The sequence below is a fragment of the Diospyros lotus genome, chromosome 14, assembly GCF_014633365.1.
Source record: "Diospyros lotus cultivar Yz01 chromosome 14, ASM1463336v1, whole genome shotgun sequence".
In the NCBI taxonomy this organism is placed as follows: domain Eukaryota; kingdom Viridiplantae; phylum Streptophyta; class Magnoliopsida; order Ericales; family Ebenaceae; genus Diospyros; species Diospyros lotus.
The window spans coordinates 33,851,651-33,868,540 of record NC_068351.1 but is presented as its reverse complement, the minus strand read 5'-3'; the positions used below and the strand labels follow the sequence as shown (position 1 = coordinate 33,868,540).

General features: G+C 37.3%; 1 protein-coding gene across 1 annotated transcript in view; it reads right to left on the bottom strand.

The window, feature by feature from the left end:
* Positions 1-1,983: 1,983 nt before the first annotated feature.
* The window catches only part of LOC127789890 (uncharacterized), a 29,832-nt gene continuing 14,925 nt past the window's right edge, over positions 1,984-16,890 (bottom strand). The window contains exons 3-4 of the mRNA XM_052318961.1: positions 14,266-14,976; positions 1,984-8,713 (exon numbers count right to left, since the gene is read on the bottom strand). Coding sequence (XP_052174921.1) covers positions 6,339-8,713; positions 14,266-14,976 — 3,086 coding nt within the window. The 3' untranslated portion in view covers positions 1,984-6,338. The remainder of the gene's footprint in view (positions 8,714-14,265; positions 14,977-16,890) is intronic.

The following is a 16,890-nucleotide window of genomic DNA, read 5'->3' as shown; positions in this document are numbered from 1 at the left end:
ATCGCCCGCCGTTGTGAGCTACCATCGCGGCAGCTCCCCTGCCTCGCGTCCAGTTGCGAAGCTCGCGGCCATGGCCGCCTACAACTGTGCGGCCAGCTTTGGCCGCATTCGGCCTCGCTGGCCGTCGCTTCGGCCTCAACCGATGGCTTCCTCATGCCATCGCGCTGCTGCTCAGATCGCTGCTAGAAGCTCCTTTGCGCGCTGGTCTGCCTCATACTCGAGCTGCCATGGCTAGAGCTTCACGCAACCAGCTGGAACGCATGGCTGCGTTGGTGGCTGCACTCCCACCCTGCAATTAAAACACAAAACAAAACACAATAAAAATTTTATATTTTTTTTTTCTTTATTTAGGTGAGAGGTTTATACTCGTCAGTGTACGAGTGCAGTTGTAGTCCAAATTTAAATTTATATTTTCTGAATGAGTCCAGGTCGTCCACTGAGAGATTTATTTATGACAAAATAAAAAGAATGTCACACACAAGTACACACGCATTTGGACAAATTGGCAACAAAGTTTTTTATGGTTTTTTAAACAACAGATACTAGGAAATAATTTAAGGCAGTAATTAAAGTGAGAATATAAAATTGGATAGTACTTGAGTTAAGACAATTTCAGTGCCAACCCGTTGATTCCCAAATTTTAACAGATAAGGTTAGTAACATTAATTTAATTTCAGATATGAGGGTTTGTTATTAAATGCAATTAGAGATGATGATAGTTCTAGTTTAAGCAATCCCCATACATGATATGCAGGATTCTAATTTAAGCAACTACCATAAATTCAATTGCAATTAATACACAAAACAACTAAGTTAATCATCCGGGTTTGGGTATGATAGCGTTTCCAGTTCTAGTAACTCTCATGCGTGACATGAAAGCTCTAAGTTAGGCTTACGCTCCAATCCAAACCTAGTGATTTCTCAATAATCAAAACATACTCATACTGAAATTTAAATTAATGTTACTCATTTAAAGCGTAGCTTTCTTTGGGAATCATTGGCGTTGGACACTGTCCTTGCCTTAACCCAAGATTAGATTTAGCTACTCATTTCCATTAATTAATTGACAGGAATTTAAATGACATAATTTAAATAACAGAATTTAAATGACAAGAATTAAAATAGCAAAAACTAACCGGCCATTTAGGCGGTGAATAATTTAAATGACAAAAATTAAAATTGCAGAAATTAAAGAGCATAAACTAACCGGCCATTTAGGCGGTGAATAATTAAAAGACAAGAATTAAAATTGCAGAAATTTAAAGACATAAACTAACCGGCCATTTAGGCGGTGAATAATAAAGTAATAATAAATGACATAAGAATTAAAAAGAAGAAAGGAAGGAAGTAAGATTACAAGAGAGAATACTAAAGAAAAGGGGAAAGAACAAGAACAATTCTCAAAGAGAGAATTATAAGGAAACAACTAAACTTTGATTCAAGAATAATAATCACACTTACAAATGCAATCAACTGAGCTATTTATAGGCCACAAGATGCAATACAAACCACACAATTTCAATTATTCAATTAGACATAATTATATCTAATGGGCACTCACACATTTAAAGTTAAATGGATTTTAGCTATAACATCCACCTAATATTAAATGGATTTTAGCTAAAATACATACCTAATAAAACACTCATAAAGTTAAATGGATTTTAGCTATAACATCCACCTAATAGTTAAATGGATTTTAGCTAAAAAACACACCTAATAAAGCTCTCACATAAAAAATAAAAATAGATTTCTATAAATTATTTTTTTAATCTTCATTAGGATTAAAAATAATCCTTGGGCCTTCTCCACATAATATCTTCCATGGGTTGCTCAAATTGGGCCTTAATTCTTCATGGGCTTGAATTCTTCATGGGTTTGATTTCTTCATGGATTTGAATTCTTCATGGACTTTAAATCTTCATGGGCTTTAAATCTTCATGGGCTTGAATTCTTCATGCCTAAAACAAAAAAAAATAATTTAATGTTATTAATAAATTACATATTATATATATGTATTATACATGGCACATATATATTAGATTATATTTTATATATATATATATATTATATGCATGTATATAATAATGTATATGTATTATATATAATTTTATATATTATTATTATTTACTTTAGAACTTCATTTCATTCATCTTTCAATTTAAACTTGCATATAACCATAAAATATATATTAATATCTAATTTAAACCATATTTAAGATCAAAAGAAGGATATAATTATAACAAAATTTTTACAAAATTAACTACTAATCATACCCCCCAACTTAAACATTGCTAGTCCCTTAGCAATCAGACTATACACATGCCAAGCTTTAATAACTGTATGAATGTAAAAATTTCAAATTCGAAACCGAAATGCATAAAATTGATTAAATAATTTAGCATTCTAAATCAGGTTTTTGGTTAAAGGTCATACAATCTCAGGAATAGTAATTAGGATAACCAACACACGGATTTACTCCCTCAAAGTTTTGACTTCAAAACTTACTATGGATTTTCCCTCCAATAAAAAGGATTCCTCAGGTGTACACACAAGGGGGTGCACCATTATAAGAGTAAATGTAGAACAAGTTCAAAACTCGGTGTCATCCCAAATACAAGGAACGTATTTTCATGAAAGAACAAGGAAATTGACATAGCTTCATGATTGGAATAATGCTCTAGATGAATAACTTCTGAATTTAAACATGATTCCCTACTCCAAACTCGAATTCTGAGATCACATGATTTATAGCATCAAAAGGGACCAGACTGGGTTGTAATGGGGCTATGAGGTTAACACGAGTTGTCAAAGAAAAGGTAGAGTGTGCAAATGGTGTGTGGGGATTTTTTTTTTTTTTTTTTTTTTAGCATTTATTTTGAAACAATGTACTGAATAGCTTAGATATATTTTTTTTTCTTTTTTTCTTTTTTTTTTCACTCTTTTTTTTTTTTTTTTCTTCTTTTTCTTTTTCTTTTTCTTTTTTTTTTAAATATGAAAATAGCTAGACAGACTAATTCCCAAAATCACACCAATTTGAACAAAATTCATATGGTTATGGGTTGAATAAGAGTAATGAAAGAAGTTATACTACCAATGGTTCAAATGGGCTAACAAGGGATGTTAATTTGAAGAAAGAAAAAAAAGTTTAATAGGCTCAAAATGAAAGAAATTGATCCCCTTATCATGCTTCTCAGTCATCTAATTCGGAATTTGAAACCAGTCAAATTCATCCACTATCATACTAGACATTCAAAGCGAATTGATGTTTTGAAGCCATTGAAAAGATAAGATAACAATAAAGCATATTTAGAGTAAGTGTTATTTCACTCAGAATTAACGGTTATTAGGTTCAAACACTCACTTGGGTAATAGTCTCCACTTTTGAGAGATCATACAGTGTACTAATCAGCTAATTACTGTTACCTTTGACTTTATGACCGATAACCAATTTCTAAATTTTGAATCCCTGATGAATGCAAATTACTTATTTTCATGCATATACGTTTTCAAATAAGAAATCAATACATTCATGTTTCGTATTGCAAACTTAACTAGCTATCAGTGTATAACTTCAAAGCTTTAGGAATAGCGTTATTTAAAACATAATTTTTTTTTTTTTTTTTTAAGAGCAGATAAAGATAATAAATTCCCACAAGACTACAAACTAGTAATAACAAACTCACAGTTAAATATGAACCAAATGATTCATAACTAAACCTTACACCCCCCAACTTGAATTGCAGTAATAAATTAGGGTTGTTAGGAATACCTGTAACTCCACAAGTCCATAGATTTGCTGTGAACTGTTAAAACTTAAACAACAAATGAGTATACCATATAGATATATATTTATATTTTCACACCAAAATAAAAATTTCATGTAAGTCATAAGATAAGCACAATGCGTCTCAAGAGTACAAAAAGTACTCCTTACTCAGCCATCTTATCGAAGACTTTGCTAACAACATTCCACAGTTTTTTTTTTTTTTTTTTTTTTTTTAAGAACACAACCAAGAAAAATCCTGCAAGTTGTTCAATAACTCGATGCGTCTCAAGAGTACAAAAAGTACTCCTTACTCAGCCATCTTAATAAAGAGCATTTCTCACAGTGATAATTCTAAATTAATCGGACCCCTTTGGCGCTTGTTACTAATTGCTTTAGACCAGTCTATTCGAGGCTCATGAGGATCATACTGTGGAACATAAGCGTGTAATTTCTCTAGCAGTTCATCAATGGTAGATGCAGAAATGAGAATCTTTCTTGCTGAAAGAGAAATGAACTCTTTGTCCACAGCCTGATCAAGAAAAGAGAGCAACCCATCGAAAAAATGGTTAACATTTAAAAGTCCAATGGGTTTGGTATGGAGATTACTCTTAGCCCAGGAGATTATGCAAAATATTTCTTCAAGTGTTCCAAATCCTCCTGGTAAAGCAATAAAGGCATCTAACTGATAAATCTTGCAAGCCATGCGTTCAGACATAGAAGTCGTTTCTATAAGTTGACCGCGTGTAATCCCGGAAATATGTGGTTCAGCCAAAGGGATTGGCATTACACCTACCACAGATGAATTTCCAAGATGTACAGCTTGTGAAACATAACCATTCAATCCACGACTTCCCCCTCCATATACCAAATTAATTTTTTTCTCTCCTAATTTTTTACCAAGTTCGTTCGCTGCAAGTGCGTAACAAATACCGCTCCCAAGTTGAGAGCCACAAAGTACACATATGGTTTTAATTCGACGAACTAATTGGCCTTCCATGTTTGTTCCTTTTGTATGTCCTGAAAAGAAGTTTGGCAATCAAAAGTAGCTATACAACAATTCAACAAGAAATAAGTACAAAGAAAAATCATGCGTATGTATAAGTAGTTGTGATTGTGGCTCACATCTTCCTCTGGTTTTACGTCCAGAAACGGCTTAAACACTTTCTATGAAGCGGGGATAAGCTTCCCATCCAATTTTCTTATAGATTGGCAAACAGGGTCGTTTTTAGTCAGATTCCCAAGACTATAGCGTTGGTGGTCACTTCTAAACTGGGTCCATAAAGCAAGAAGTTCTCTTTGCACTATTCCACATGGATGCGTCTCAAGAGTCAATCGGATATCATCCAAAGACTCCTTACTCAGTCCATCCTTTATGAAACTAATTTTATCTTCTCGATTTATGGACGTAAACCCCACAGATTTGCATCGTGTGTTACAGGTCCATCGAGCACATTTGTAACAACCATTCACTCTTTTCGCTCTTCTTTTCTTTGCAAAACTACTCTTCCCTAAGCCTGGAAAATGCTTAAAACTAGGTGAAGTTTCACCAGCTAATCGAACTTTTGCTTCGATCAGCCAACGAATATCTTCAGGGATGTTATTACGCATCAACAGCCTAAGTCTTTCACACCTAGCAGCATAAATTTTTTTCAGATCATTCTGTGGGAGAGATGGATAGTACTTGTGAATTTTTGATAGATAAAGATCCATTTTTTTTTTTTTTTTTTTTTTTAAAAGACAACTATAAGAAGAAAGTAAAGAACTATAAACTTTACAAAAGGGATGAGAGTACCTGATCGGAGAATAACATAAAGGAGAGAAGACTGAGCTCAAGAAGGGTGGCTTGCCTTATACAGATATGGAGTCTCTTATAGAGCAATGGGTATCACTATTCTACACTCGACTCGAGGCATGCCATAATTGCACCGTCAGACTTGGCGTCTCTTTTTCAACGCTTGGTGCCTCATTTTTCAACATTTGGCAGTGTGCCTCTTTCTTTATAGGGTAGTGTGATTGCACTGCCCGAAAAGAAAATGGCTACCACCAACGTCAATTCTGTCTCTCTCTCAATTCAAATTTTTTTTTTTTTTTTCTTAAATTTTTTTTTTTTTTTTTTAGGGGCCCAATAAAATCATATACACCACACAAGACAATATTATCAAGTCAACCAAAATCAATTCTTTAAGTACACCTTACCCCCCAACTTAAATTGCACATTGTCCTCAATTGGCAATAAAATGATAGAAGATAGGCATACCTGACGGTCTTTAATGCATGAACTCGTATGGAAAAATTTTATTTAGACTGCACACAGAGAAACGTTATTTGAATAATGTAGAAAGAAACAATTTATATATATATATTTATATACTTTTTTTTTTTTAATATTATTATTTTTTAATTTTTTTTTTTTGTTTTTTTTTTTGTTTTTTTTTGTTTTTTTGTTTTTTTTGTTGTTTTTTTGTTTTTTTTTTTTTTTTTATTTTTTTTTAAATCTAGAGACATCCATTTAACCTAAATGGAAAGGTGGTCTTTTAACGTCAGATTCCCAGACGATAAGAAACTTTCCCTACTCATCAGATGATGATGGATCATCCAAATCCACAATGCCTTCATTCTTCTCAACACTACCCCGGTATGGTTTCAACCTATGACCATTGACTGTAAGAAGTTGTCCTGACTCCGGATTTTCTATCTCAAAGGCCCCATATCCTGAGATGGACTTGATTACAAATGGGCCGACCCATCGAGACTTCAATTTTCCTGGGAATAGATGCAATCGAGAATCATACAAGAGTACCTGTTGCCCTACCTGAAAGCTTTTTCGAATGATGTGCCGATCATGTAACTCTTTCATGCGAACCTTGGCCAATCGTGCATTTTCAAATGCCTCATTCCGAATTTCCTCAAGCTCATTCAATTGGAGCTTTCTAGATAAGCCTGCTTCAGTTAGACTCTTGTTGATCTTATGAATTGCCCAATATGCTTTATGCTCAATTTCCACCGGCAGATGACAAGATTTACCGTATACTAGCCTATAGGGAGACATTCCCAAAATTGTTTTGTAAGCTGTCCTGTATGCCCAAAGAGCGTCTACTAGTCTTAAGGACCAATCCTTACGATTAGCAGCAACAGTCTTTTCCAATATGCGCTTAATCTCCCTATTGGCTAGTTCGGCTTGACCATTGGTTTGGGGATGGTATGGTGTTGCAACCTTATGCAGTACACCATATTTCTTCATTAATCCTGCCACAACTTTATTACAAAAATGAGAACCCCCATCACTGATGATTGCTCGTGGCATCCCAAATCGACTGAATATGTTTTCTTTCAAAAATTTCACAACAGTCCTATGGTCATTTGTTCTGGCTGGGATTGCTTCTACCCATTTGGACACATAGTCAACAGCAAGTAAGATGTATTCATGACCAAATGAATTGACAAATGGGCCCATAAAATCCATACCCCAACAGTCAAAAACTTCTAACACTTGGATCGGATGTAATGGCATCATGTTTCTCCTTGACAGACTTCCTAACCTTTGACATCGATCACAATTTGAACAGAACTTGTACACATCCTTGAACAGTGTCGGCCAATAAAATCCACTCTGAAAAATTTTTGCAACTGTTTTCTTGACAGAAAAATGGCCTCCACATGCAAGAGTATGACAGAAATTAATGACACTTTGTTGCTCATGATCGGGTATGCATCTACGGATGATTTGGTCAGGACAATACTTGAAGAGGTAGGGCTCATCCCAAAAGAAGGTTCTGACTTTTCTGAAAAATTTATGCCTATCTTGCTTACTCCAATGGTCTGGGATCAGACCAGTTGCCAGGTAGTTCGCAATGTCGGCATACCAAGGGACAACAGATGATGCACGGATAACATTCACTTCAAACAGTTGCTCATCAGGAAAATTGTCATGAATTGGTTCATCAAATTGTGTGAGATCTTGACTTGGAATCCTTGACAAATGGTCAGCCACCACATTTTCTACTCCCTTCTTGTCTCTGATTTCAATGTTGAATTCTTGCAAGAGTAAGATCCATCGGAGGAGACGGGGTTTTGCATCTTGCTTTGTGAACAAATACTTCAGAGCAGCGTGATCAGTAAAAATGATTACTAGTGACCCTACGAGGTAAGATCGGAACTTGTCCAGGGCAAAGACAACTGCTAGTAACTCTTTCTCTGTAGTGGTGTAATTCTTTTGTGCCTCATTAAGAGTTTTGCTAGCGTAGTATATCACATGAGGTTTCTTATCCTTCCTCTGCCCTAACACAGCTCCTACTGCGTAATCACTAGCATCACACATAAGTTCAAACGGGAGGGACCAATCAGGGGGCTGAATGATAGGTGCTGAAATGAGTGCATCTTTCAATTTATCAAAAGCATTTTGACAGGCAGGACTCCATTCAAACGGAACATCCTGAGACAACAAATGGCACAAGGGTCTTGTTATGGTGCTGAAGGAAGCAATGAATCTCCTATAAAACCCTGCATGTCCCAAAAAACTTCTGATGTCTTTCACATTCCTAGGGATGGGGAGTTTTTGAATTGTTTCAATTTTTGACCTGTCTACCTCCATCCTCCTAGATGAAACGATGTGCCCCAAGACTATGCCCTGTTTCACCATGAAGTGACATTTTTCCCAATTGAGTATCAGATTTGTTTCCTCACATCTTGCTAAAACCCTTTTCAGATTCTCCAAACAGGCCTCAAAGTTACTTCCATAAACAGAAAAGTCATCCATAAATACTTCAACAATCTGCTCAACCATTTCACTGAAAATGCTCATCATACACCTTTGAAAGGTGGCTGGAGCATTGCATAACCCAAATGGCATGCGCCTGTATGCAAATGTCCCAAATGGACATGTGAAAGTAGTCTTCTCTTGATCTTCTAGTGCAATTTCTATCTGATTGTACCCTGAGTACCCATCTAAGAAACAATAGTAGGCTTGGCCTGCTATTCTCTCCAGAACTTGATCCAAGAAAGGCAAAGGAAAATGATCTTTCCTTGTCACAGAATTGAGCTTTCTATAATCAATGCACATACGCCATCCTGTCTGGATGCGTGTGGGAATCAGTTCATTGTTCTCATTTTTTACAACAGTGACTCCAGACTTTTTGGGTACTACCTGTGTTGGACTTACCCACTTAGAATCAGAGATTGGGTAAATTATTCCAGCATCCAATAGCTTAAGCACTTCTTTTCTGACAACTTCTTTCATGTTAGGATTTAATCTCCTTTGCATTTGCCTAACTGGTTTTGCTCCTTCTTCCAAGAATATCTTATGAATACAGATCAAAGGGCTAATACCTTGCAAATCTGAAATGGTCCATCCTAATGACTTCCTGTGTGCTTTTAGAACTTCTATCAGTTGTTGCTCTTGCTGAGGTGTCAAACTTGAAGAGATCACCACTGGGAATGCTTCCCCTTCTTCTAGAAAGACATACTTCAAATCACTGGGCAATGGCTTTCTCTCAGGCGTGGACTGATGGCTATCAGGAGCCATGAGCTTACTGTCCAAGTTCCTTAATGGCTCTAAACTAGGCATCCATGTAGGCTTCTCACTTTCTTTGCCTATGACTTCCACTTCTTTTATTTCTTCAAGATCTTGATTTTCTTCTTTGGGTCTTCTCATGAACTCTTCAAAATAGTCATTGGTCAGTGTTTGGATCAAGTCTACCTCCTCCACTTCACTCTCAGTGTCTTGATGTTTGGCTACCCTGAAGATATTCATTTCTACAGTCATGTTCCCAAAAGATAGCTTTAACACACCATTCCTACAGTTGATGATGGCATTTGATGTGGCAAGGAATGGTCGACCTAAGATGACTGGCACAGGAGGTTGAGGCCCCTGATGCGGCTGGGTGTCCAAAACGATGAAGTCTACTGGAAAGTAGAACTTATCGATTTGTACCAGAACATCCTCCACAATTTCTCGTGGAACTTTGACTGATCGATCAGCCAGCTGAAGGGTCACTCTAGTGGGTTTAAGCTCACCTAATCCCAACTGTTGATACACACTGTATGGCAACAAATTGACACTAGCTCCTAAATCCAAGAGTGCTCGATCAACCTTTTGGCTTCCTATGATGCATGTAATGGTTGGACAGCCTGGGTCTTTGTATTTGGGAGGAGTTTTTAATTGGAGAATGGCGCTGACTTGTTCAGTCAGAAATGCCTTTTCATGCACATTTGTTTTCCTTTTGACAGTGCACAGATCTTTCAAAAATTTTGCATATGAAGGTGTTTGTTTGATTGCATCCAACAGCGGGATGTTGATTCTCACTTGCTTAAACACTTCATATATATCTGCATTTTGTTGCTCTTTTTTCAAATGATTCAACCTTTGTGGAAAAGGTGGTTTGGGCCTGTATTGAATTTCTTTTTCATCTTCTTTTTGTTTTTCATTTTTCTCATTTTTTTCATTTTTTTCATTTTTCTCATTTTTTTTATTTTTCTCATTTTTTTCATTTTTTTCTACGGTGGATTCATGATCTTTTGGTTCTTTTTCTTCATCAACATGTTGGTTTATCCTAGGATCAGTTGGTTTCTCAATTATTTTTCCACTTCTTAGGGCAGTCACTGCTTGCACTTGTTCATGAGTGTTGGTTTCACTATTTGAAGCTTCTACTTGGTTGGTTTGTCTAATTGGGTTAGGATTAGTTTGGGATGGAAACCTTCCGGGTTCTCTCACACTCAATGTTTGTGTTATCTTGGTCAACTGGCTCCTAATGTCTTCTATGGCTCTGTTTGTTTGGTCTTGATTTTTGACAAGTTGAGCAACCTGATTGTTGATACCTGTTTGACTTTGGATGAACTGGTGCAAGGTATCTTCCAAAGATCTCCTATGAGGAGGTTGGTAAGTATTGGATGAAGAACCTTGATTTTGTTGGAAGGTGTATTGTTGTGCAGGGAATGGAGGTTGAGAATGATTTCCAGAATCATTTCTCCAAGAAAAATTGGGGTGATTTCTATTATTAGGATGGTATGAATTGTAGTTCTGATTATTCCCATAATAGACTCCACTCTGATTTTGATTTTGTCTCCCTTCAAAGTTGTGTGAATGATTGTTATTAGTCTGCCCATACAATACCTCCTTGAAAGCAGGTAAGGTAGGACATTCTTCAGTTGAATGATCTGATGCATCACACACAACACACTTTACTTCCACTTGATTAACAGATTGCACCTTTTTGGGTTGCATGTTTTCAACTTTCTTTGTTAAAGCAGTTAATCTTGCATTTAAATCGTCACTCTCACTTAGTTGGTATCTCCCTCTAGGTTGTGGATTTTCTCTTGAATCAAGAGCAGATGTTGGACCAACTTCCCAATTCCTTGTATTCTCAGCCAATGTGTCAAAGAAGTGGAAAGCTTCTTCTGGAGTCTTCTCATAGAATTCTCCATTGCACATTGTAGAAACTAGCATTTTCAATTGGGGAGTGAGTGAATCATAAAAGAAACTGACCACTCTCCATTGCTCAAAAGCATGGTGCGGACAAGTGTGAAGAAGGTCTTTGAACCTTTCCCACGCTTGAGCAAAATTCTCATTTGGTTTACAAGCAAAGTTCATGATTTGTCTTTGAAGAGTAGCAGTTCTGTTGGCAGGGAAATATTTTTTTAAGAAAGTTGTTTGCATTTCTCTCCAAGTTCCTATAGATCTAGGTGGGAGAGTGCTTAACCATATTTTTGCCTTATCTTTCAGTGAGAATGGAAAGAGTTTTAATCTTGTGACATCCTCATTTGCTGTATGGTCCATGCAAGTGCTACACACTTCCTCAAATTCTTTCATATGAGTATATGGATTTTTAGAATCCATGCCATGAAAAGTTGGCAACAATTGGATTGTGCCAGGTTTGAAGTTAAACCTATGATGGTTGATGGGAAGAATAATACAAGAGGGGGTTGTCTGCCTAGGAGGATGAAGATATTCTCTAAGGGGTCTGATCATCTCCTGATCAATGGGATCAGGGTCACCGTGGTCACTACCACGTGCAGACATGTTGTGTGCAAGTGGTATGTTCTCATTGTGTTGAGACATGAGTGACTGAATTTCTACAGTTCTACCAGACCTAAGTATCATACACAATAGAAAAAAAAAAATAAAGTAAAAAGAAACAGAGTTACCGAATTTATCAGGAGATGTTTTTTTTTTTTTCCTTTTTGTTTTTTGCCTCAATCTCCCGGCAACGGCGCCAAAATTTGGCTGCACTCCCACCCTGCAATTAAAACACAAAACAAAACACAATAAAAATTTTATATTTTTTTTTTCTTTATTTAGGTGAGAGGTTTATACTCGTCAGTGTACGAGTGCAGTTGTAGTCCAAATTTAAATTTATATTTTCTGAATGAGTCCAGGTCGTCCACTGAGAGATTTATTTATGGCAAAATAAAAAGAATGTCACACACAAGTACACACGCATTTGGACAAATTGGCAACAAAGTTTTTTATGGTTTTTTAAACAACAGATACTAGGAAATAATTTAAGGCAGTAATTAAAGTGAGAATATAAAATTGGATAGTACTTGAGTTAAGACAATTTCAGTGCCAACCCGTTGATTCCCAAATTTTAACAGATAAGGTGAGTAACATTAATTTAAATTTCAGTATGAGTATGTTTTGATTATTGAGAAATCACTAGATTTGGATTGGAGCGTAAGCCTAACTTAGAGCTTTCATGTCACGCATGAGAGTTACTAGAACTGGAAACGCTATCATACCCAAACCCGGATGATTAACTTAGTTGTTTTGTGTATTAATTGCAATTGAATTTATGGTAGTTGCTTAAATTAGAATCCTGCATATCATGTATGGGGATTGCTTAAACTAGAACTATCATCATCTCTAATTGCATTTAATAACAAACCCTCAACACTACCCCGGTATGGTTTCAACCTATGACCATTGACTGTAAGAAGTTGTCCTGACTCCGGATTTTCTATCTCAAAGGCCCCATATCCTGAGATGGACTTGATTACAAATGGGCCGACCCATCGAGACTTCAATTTTCCTGGGAATAGATGCAATCGAGAATCATACAAGAGTACCTGTTGCCCTACCTGAAAGCTTTTTCGAATGATGTGCCGATCATGTAACTCTTTCATGCGAACCTTGGCCAATCGTGCATTTTCAAATGCCTCATTCCGAATTTCCTCAAGCTCATTCAATTGGAGCTTTCTAGATAAGCCTGCTTCAGTTAGACTCTTGTTGATCTTATGAATTGCCCAATATGCTTTATGCTCAATTTCCACCGGCAGATGACAAGATTTACCGTATACTAGCCTATAGGGAGACATTCCCAAAATTGTTTTGTAAGCTGTCCTGTATGCCCAAAGAGCGTCTACTAGTCTTAAGGACCAATCCTTACGATTAGCAGCAACAGTCTTTTCCAATATGCGCTTAATCTCCCTATTGGCTAGTTCGGCTTGACCATTGGTTTGGGGATGGTATGGTGTTGCAACCTTATGCAGTACACCATATTTCTTCATTAATCCTGCCACAACTTTATTACAAAAATGAGAACCCCCATCACTGATGATTGCTCGTGGCATCCCAAATCGACTGAATATGTTTTCTTTCAAAAATTTCACAACAGTCCTATGGTCATTTGTTCTGGCTGGGATTGCTTCTACCCATTTGGACACATAGTCAACAGCAAGTAAGATGTATTCATGACCAAATGAATTGACAAATGGGCCCATAAAATCCATACCCCAACAGTCAAAAACTTCTAACACTTGGATCGGATGTAATGGCATCATGTTTCTCCTTGACAGACTTCCTAACCTTTGACATCGATCACAATTTGAACAGAACTTGTACACATCCTTGAACAGTGTCGGCCAATAAAATCCACTCTGAAAAATTTTTGCAACTGTTTTCTTGACAGAAAAATGGCCTCCACATGCAAGAGTATGACAGAAATTAATGACACTTTGTTGCTCATGATCGGGTATGCATCTACGGATGATTTGGTCAGGACAATACTTGAAGAGGTAGGGCTCATCCCAAAAGAAGGTTCTGACTTTTCTGAAAAATTTATGCCTATCTTGCTTACTCCAATGGTCTGGGATCAGACCAGTTGCCAGGTAGTTCGCAATGTCGGCATACCAAGGGACAACAGATGATGCACGGATAACATTCACTTCAAACAGTTGCTCATCAGGAAAATTGTCATGAATTGGTTCATCAAATTGTGTGAGATCTTGACTTGGAATCCTTAACAAATGGTCAGCCACCACATTTTCTACTCCCTTCTTGTCTCTGATTTCAATGTTGAATTCTTGCAAGAGTAAGATCCATCGGAGGAGACGGGGTTTTGCATCTTGCTTTGTGAACAAATACTTCAGAGCAGCGTGATCAGTAAAAATGATTACTAGTGACCCTACGAGGTAAGATCGGAACTTGTCCAGGGCAAAGACAACTGCTAGTAACTCTTTCTCTGTAGTGGTGTAATTCTTTTGTGCCTCATTAAGAGTTTTGCTAGCGTAGTATATCACATGAGGTTTCTTATCCTTCCTCTGCCCTAACACAGCTCCTACTGCGTAATCACTAGCATCACACATAAGTTCAAACGGGAGGGACCAATCAGGGGGCTGAATGATAGGTGCTGAAATGAGTGCATCTTTCAATTTATCAAAAGCATTTTGACAGGCAGGACTCCATTCAAACGGAACATCCTGAGACAACAAATGGCACAAGGGTCTTGTTATGGTGCTGAAGGAAGCAATGAATCTCCTATAAAACCCTGCATGTCCCAAAAAACTTCTGATGTCTTTCACATTCCTAGGGATGGGGAGTTTTTGAATTGTTTCAATTTTTGACCTGTCTACCTCCATCCTCCTAGATGAAACGATGTGCCCCAAGACTATGCCCTGTTTCACCATGAAGTGACATTTTTCCCAATTGAGTATCAGATTTGTTTCCTCACATCTTGCTAAAACCCTTTTCAGATTCTCCAAACAGGCCTCAAAGTTACTTCCATAAACAGAAAAGTCATCCATAAATACTTCAACAATCTGCTCAACCATTTCACTGAAAATGCTCATCATACACCTTTGAAAGGTGGCTGGAGCATTGCATAACCCAAATGGCATGCGCCTGTATGCAAATGTCCCAAATGGACATGTGAAAGTAGTCTTCTCTTGATCTTCTAGTGCAATTTCTATCTGATTGTACCCTGAGTACCCATCTAAGAAACAATAGTAGGCTTGGCCTGCTATTCTCTCCAGAACTTGATCCAAGAAAGGCAAAGGAAAATGATCTTTCCTTGTCACAGAATTGAGCTTTCTATAATCAATGCACATACGCCATCCTGTCTGGATGCGTGTGGGAATCAGTTCATTGTTCTCATTTTTTACAACAGTGACTCCAGACTTTTTGGGTACTACCTGTGTTGGACTTACCCACTTAGAATCAGAGATTGGGTAAATTATTCCAGCATCCAATAGCTTAAGCACTTCTTTTCTGACAACTTCTTTCATGTTAGGATTTAATCTCCTTTGCATTTGCCTAACTGGTTTTGCTCCTTCTTCCAAGAATATCTTATGAATACAGATCAAAGGGCTAATACCTTGCAAATCTGAAATGGTCCATCCTAATGACTTCCTGTGTGCTTTTAGAACTTCTATCAGTTGTTGCTCTTGCTGAGGTGTCAAACTTGAAGAGATCACCACTGGGAATGCTTCCCCTTCTTCTAGAAAGACATACTTCAAATCACTGGGCAATGGCTTTCTCTCAGGCGTGGACTGATGGCTATCAGGAGCCATGAGCTTACTGTCCAAGTTCCTTAATGGCTCTAAACTAGGCATCCATGTAGGCTTCTCACTTTCTTTGCCTATGACTTCCACTTCTTTTATTTCTTCAAGATCTTGATTTTCTTCTTTGGGTCTTCTCATGAACTCTTCAAAATAGTCATTGGTCAGTGTTTGGATCAAGTCTACCTCCTCCACTTCACTCTCAGTGTCTTGATGTTTGGCTACCCTGAAGATATTCATTTCTACAGTCATGTTCCCAAAAGATAGCTTTAACACACCATTCCTACAGTTGATGATGGCATTTGATGTGGCAAGGAATGGTCGACCTAAGATGACTGGCACAGGAGGTTGAGGCCCCTGATGCGGCTGGGTGTCCAAAACGATGAAGTCTACTGGAAAGTAGAACTTATCGATTTGTACCAGAACATCCTCCACAATTTCTCGTGGAACTTTGACTGATCGATCAGCCAGCTGAAGGGTCACTCTAGTGGGTTTAAGCTCACCTAATCCCAACTGTTGATACACACTGTATGGCAACAAATTGACACTAGCTCCTAAATCCAAGAGTGCTCGATCAACCTTTTGGCTTCCTATGATGCATGTAATGGTTGGACAGCCTGGGTCTTTGTATTTGGGAGGAGTTTTTAATTGGAGAATGGCGCTGACTTGTTCAGTCAGAAATGCCTTTTCATGCACATTTGTTTTCCTTTTGACAGTGCACAGATCTTTCAAAAATTTTGCATATGAAGGTGTTTGTTTGATTGCATCCAACAGCGGGATGTTGATTCTCACTTGCTTAAACACTTCATATATATCTGCATTTTGTTGCTCTTTTTTCAAATGATTCAACCTTTGTGGAAAAGGTGGTTTGGGCCTGTATTGAATTTCTTTTTCATCTTCTTTTTGTTTTTCATTTTTCTCATTTTTTTCATTTTTTTCATTTTTCTCATTTTTTTTATTTTTCTCATTTTTTTCATTTTTTTCTACGGTGGATTCATGATCTTTTGGTTCTTTTTCTTCATCAACATGTTGGTTTATCCTAGGATCAGTTGGTTTCTCAATTATTTTTCCACTTCTTAGGGCAGTCACTGCTTGCACTTGTTCATGAGTGTTGGTTTCACTATTTGAAGCTTCTACTTGGTTGGTTTGTCTAATTGGGTTAGGATTAGTTTGGGATGGAAACCTTCCGGGTTCTCTCACACTCAATGTTTGTGTTATCTTGGTCAACTGGCTCCTAATGTCTTCTATGGCTCTGTTTGTTTGGTCTTGATTTTTGACAAGTTGAGCAACCTGATTGTTGATACCTGTTTGACTTTGGATGAACTGGTGCAAGGTATCTTCCAAAGATCTCC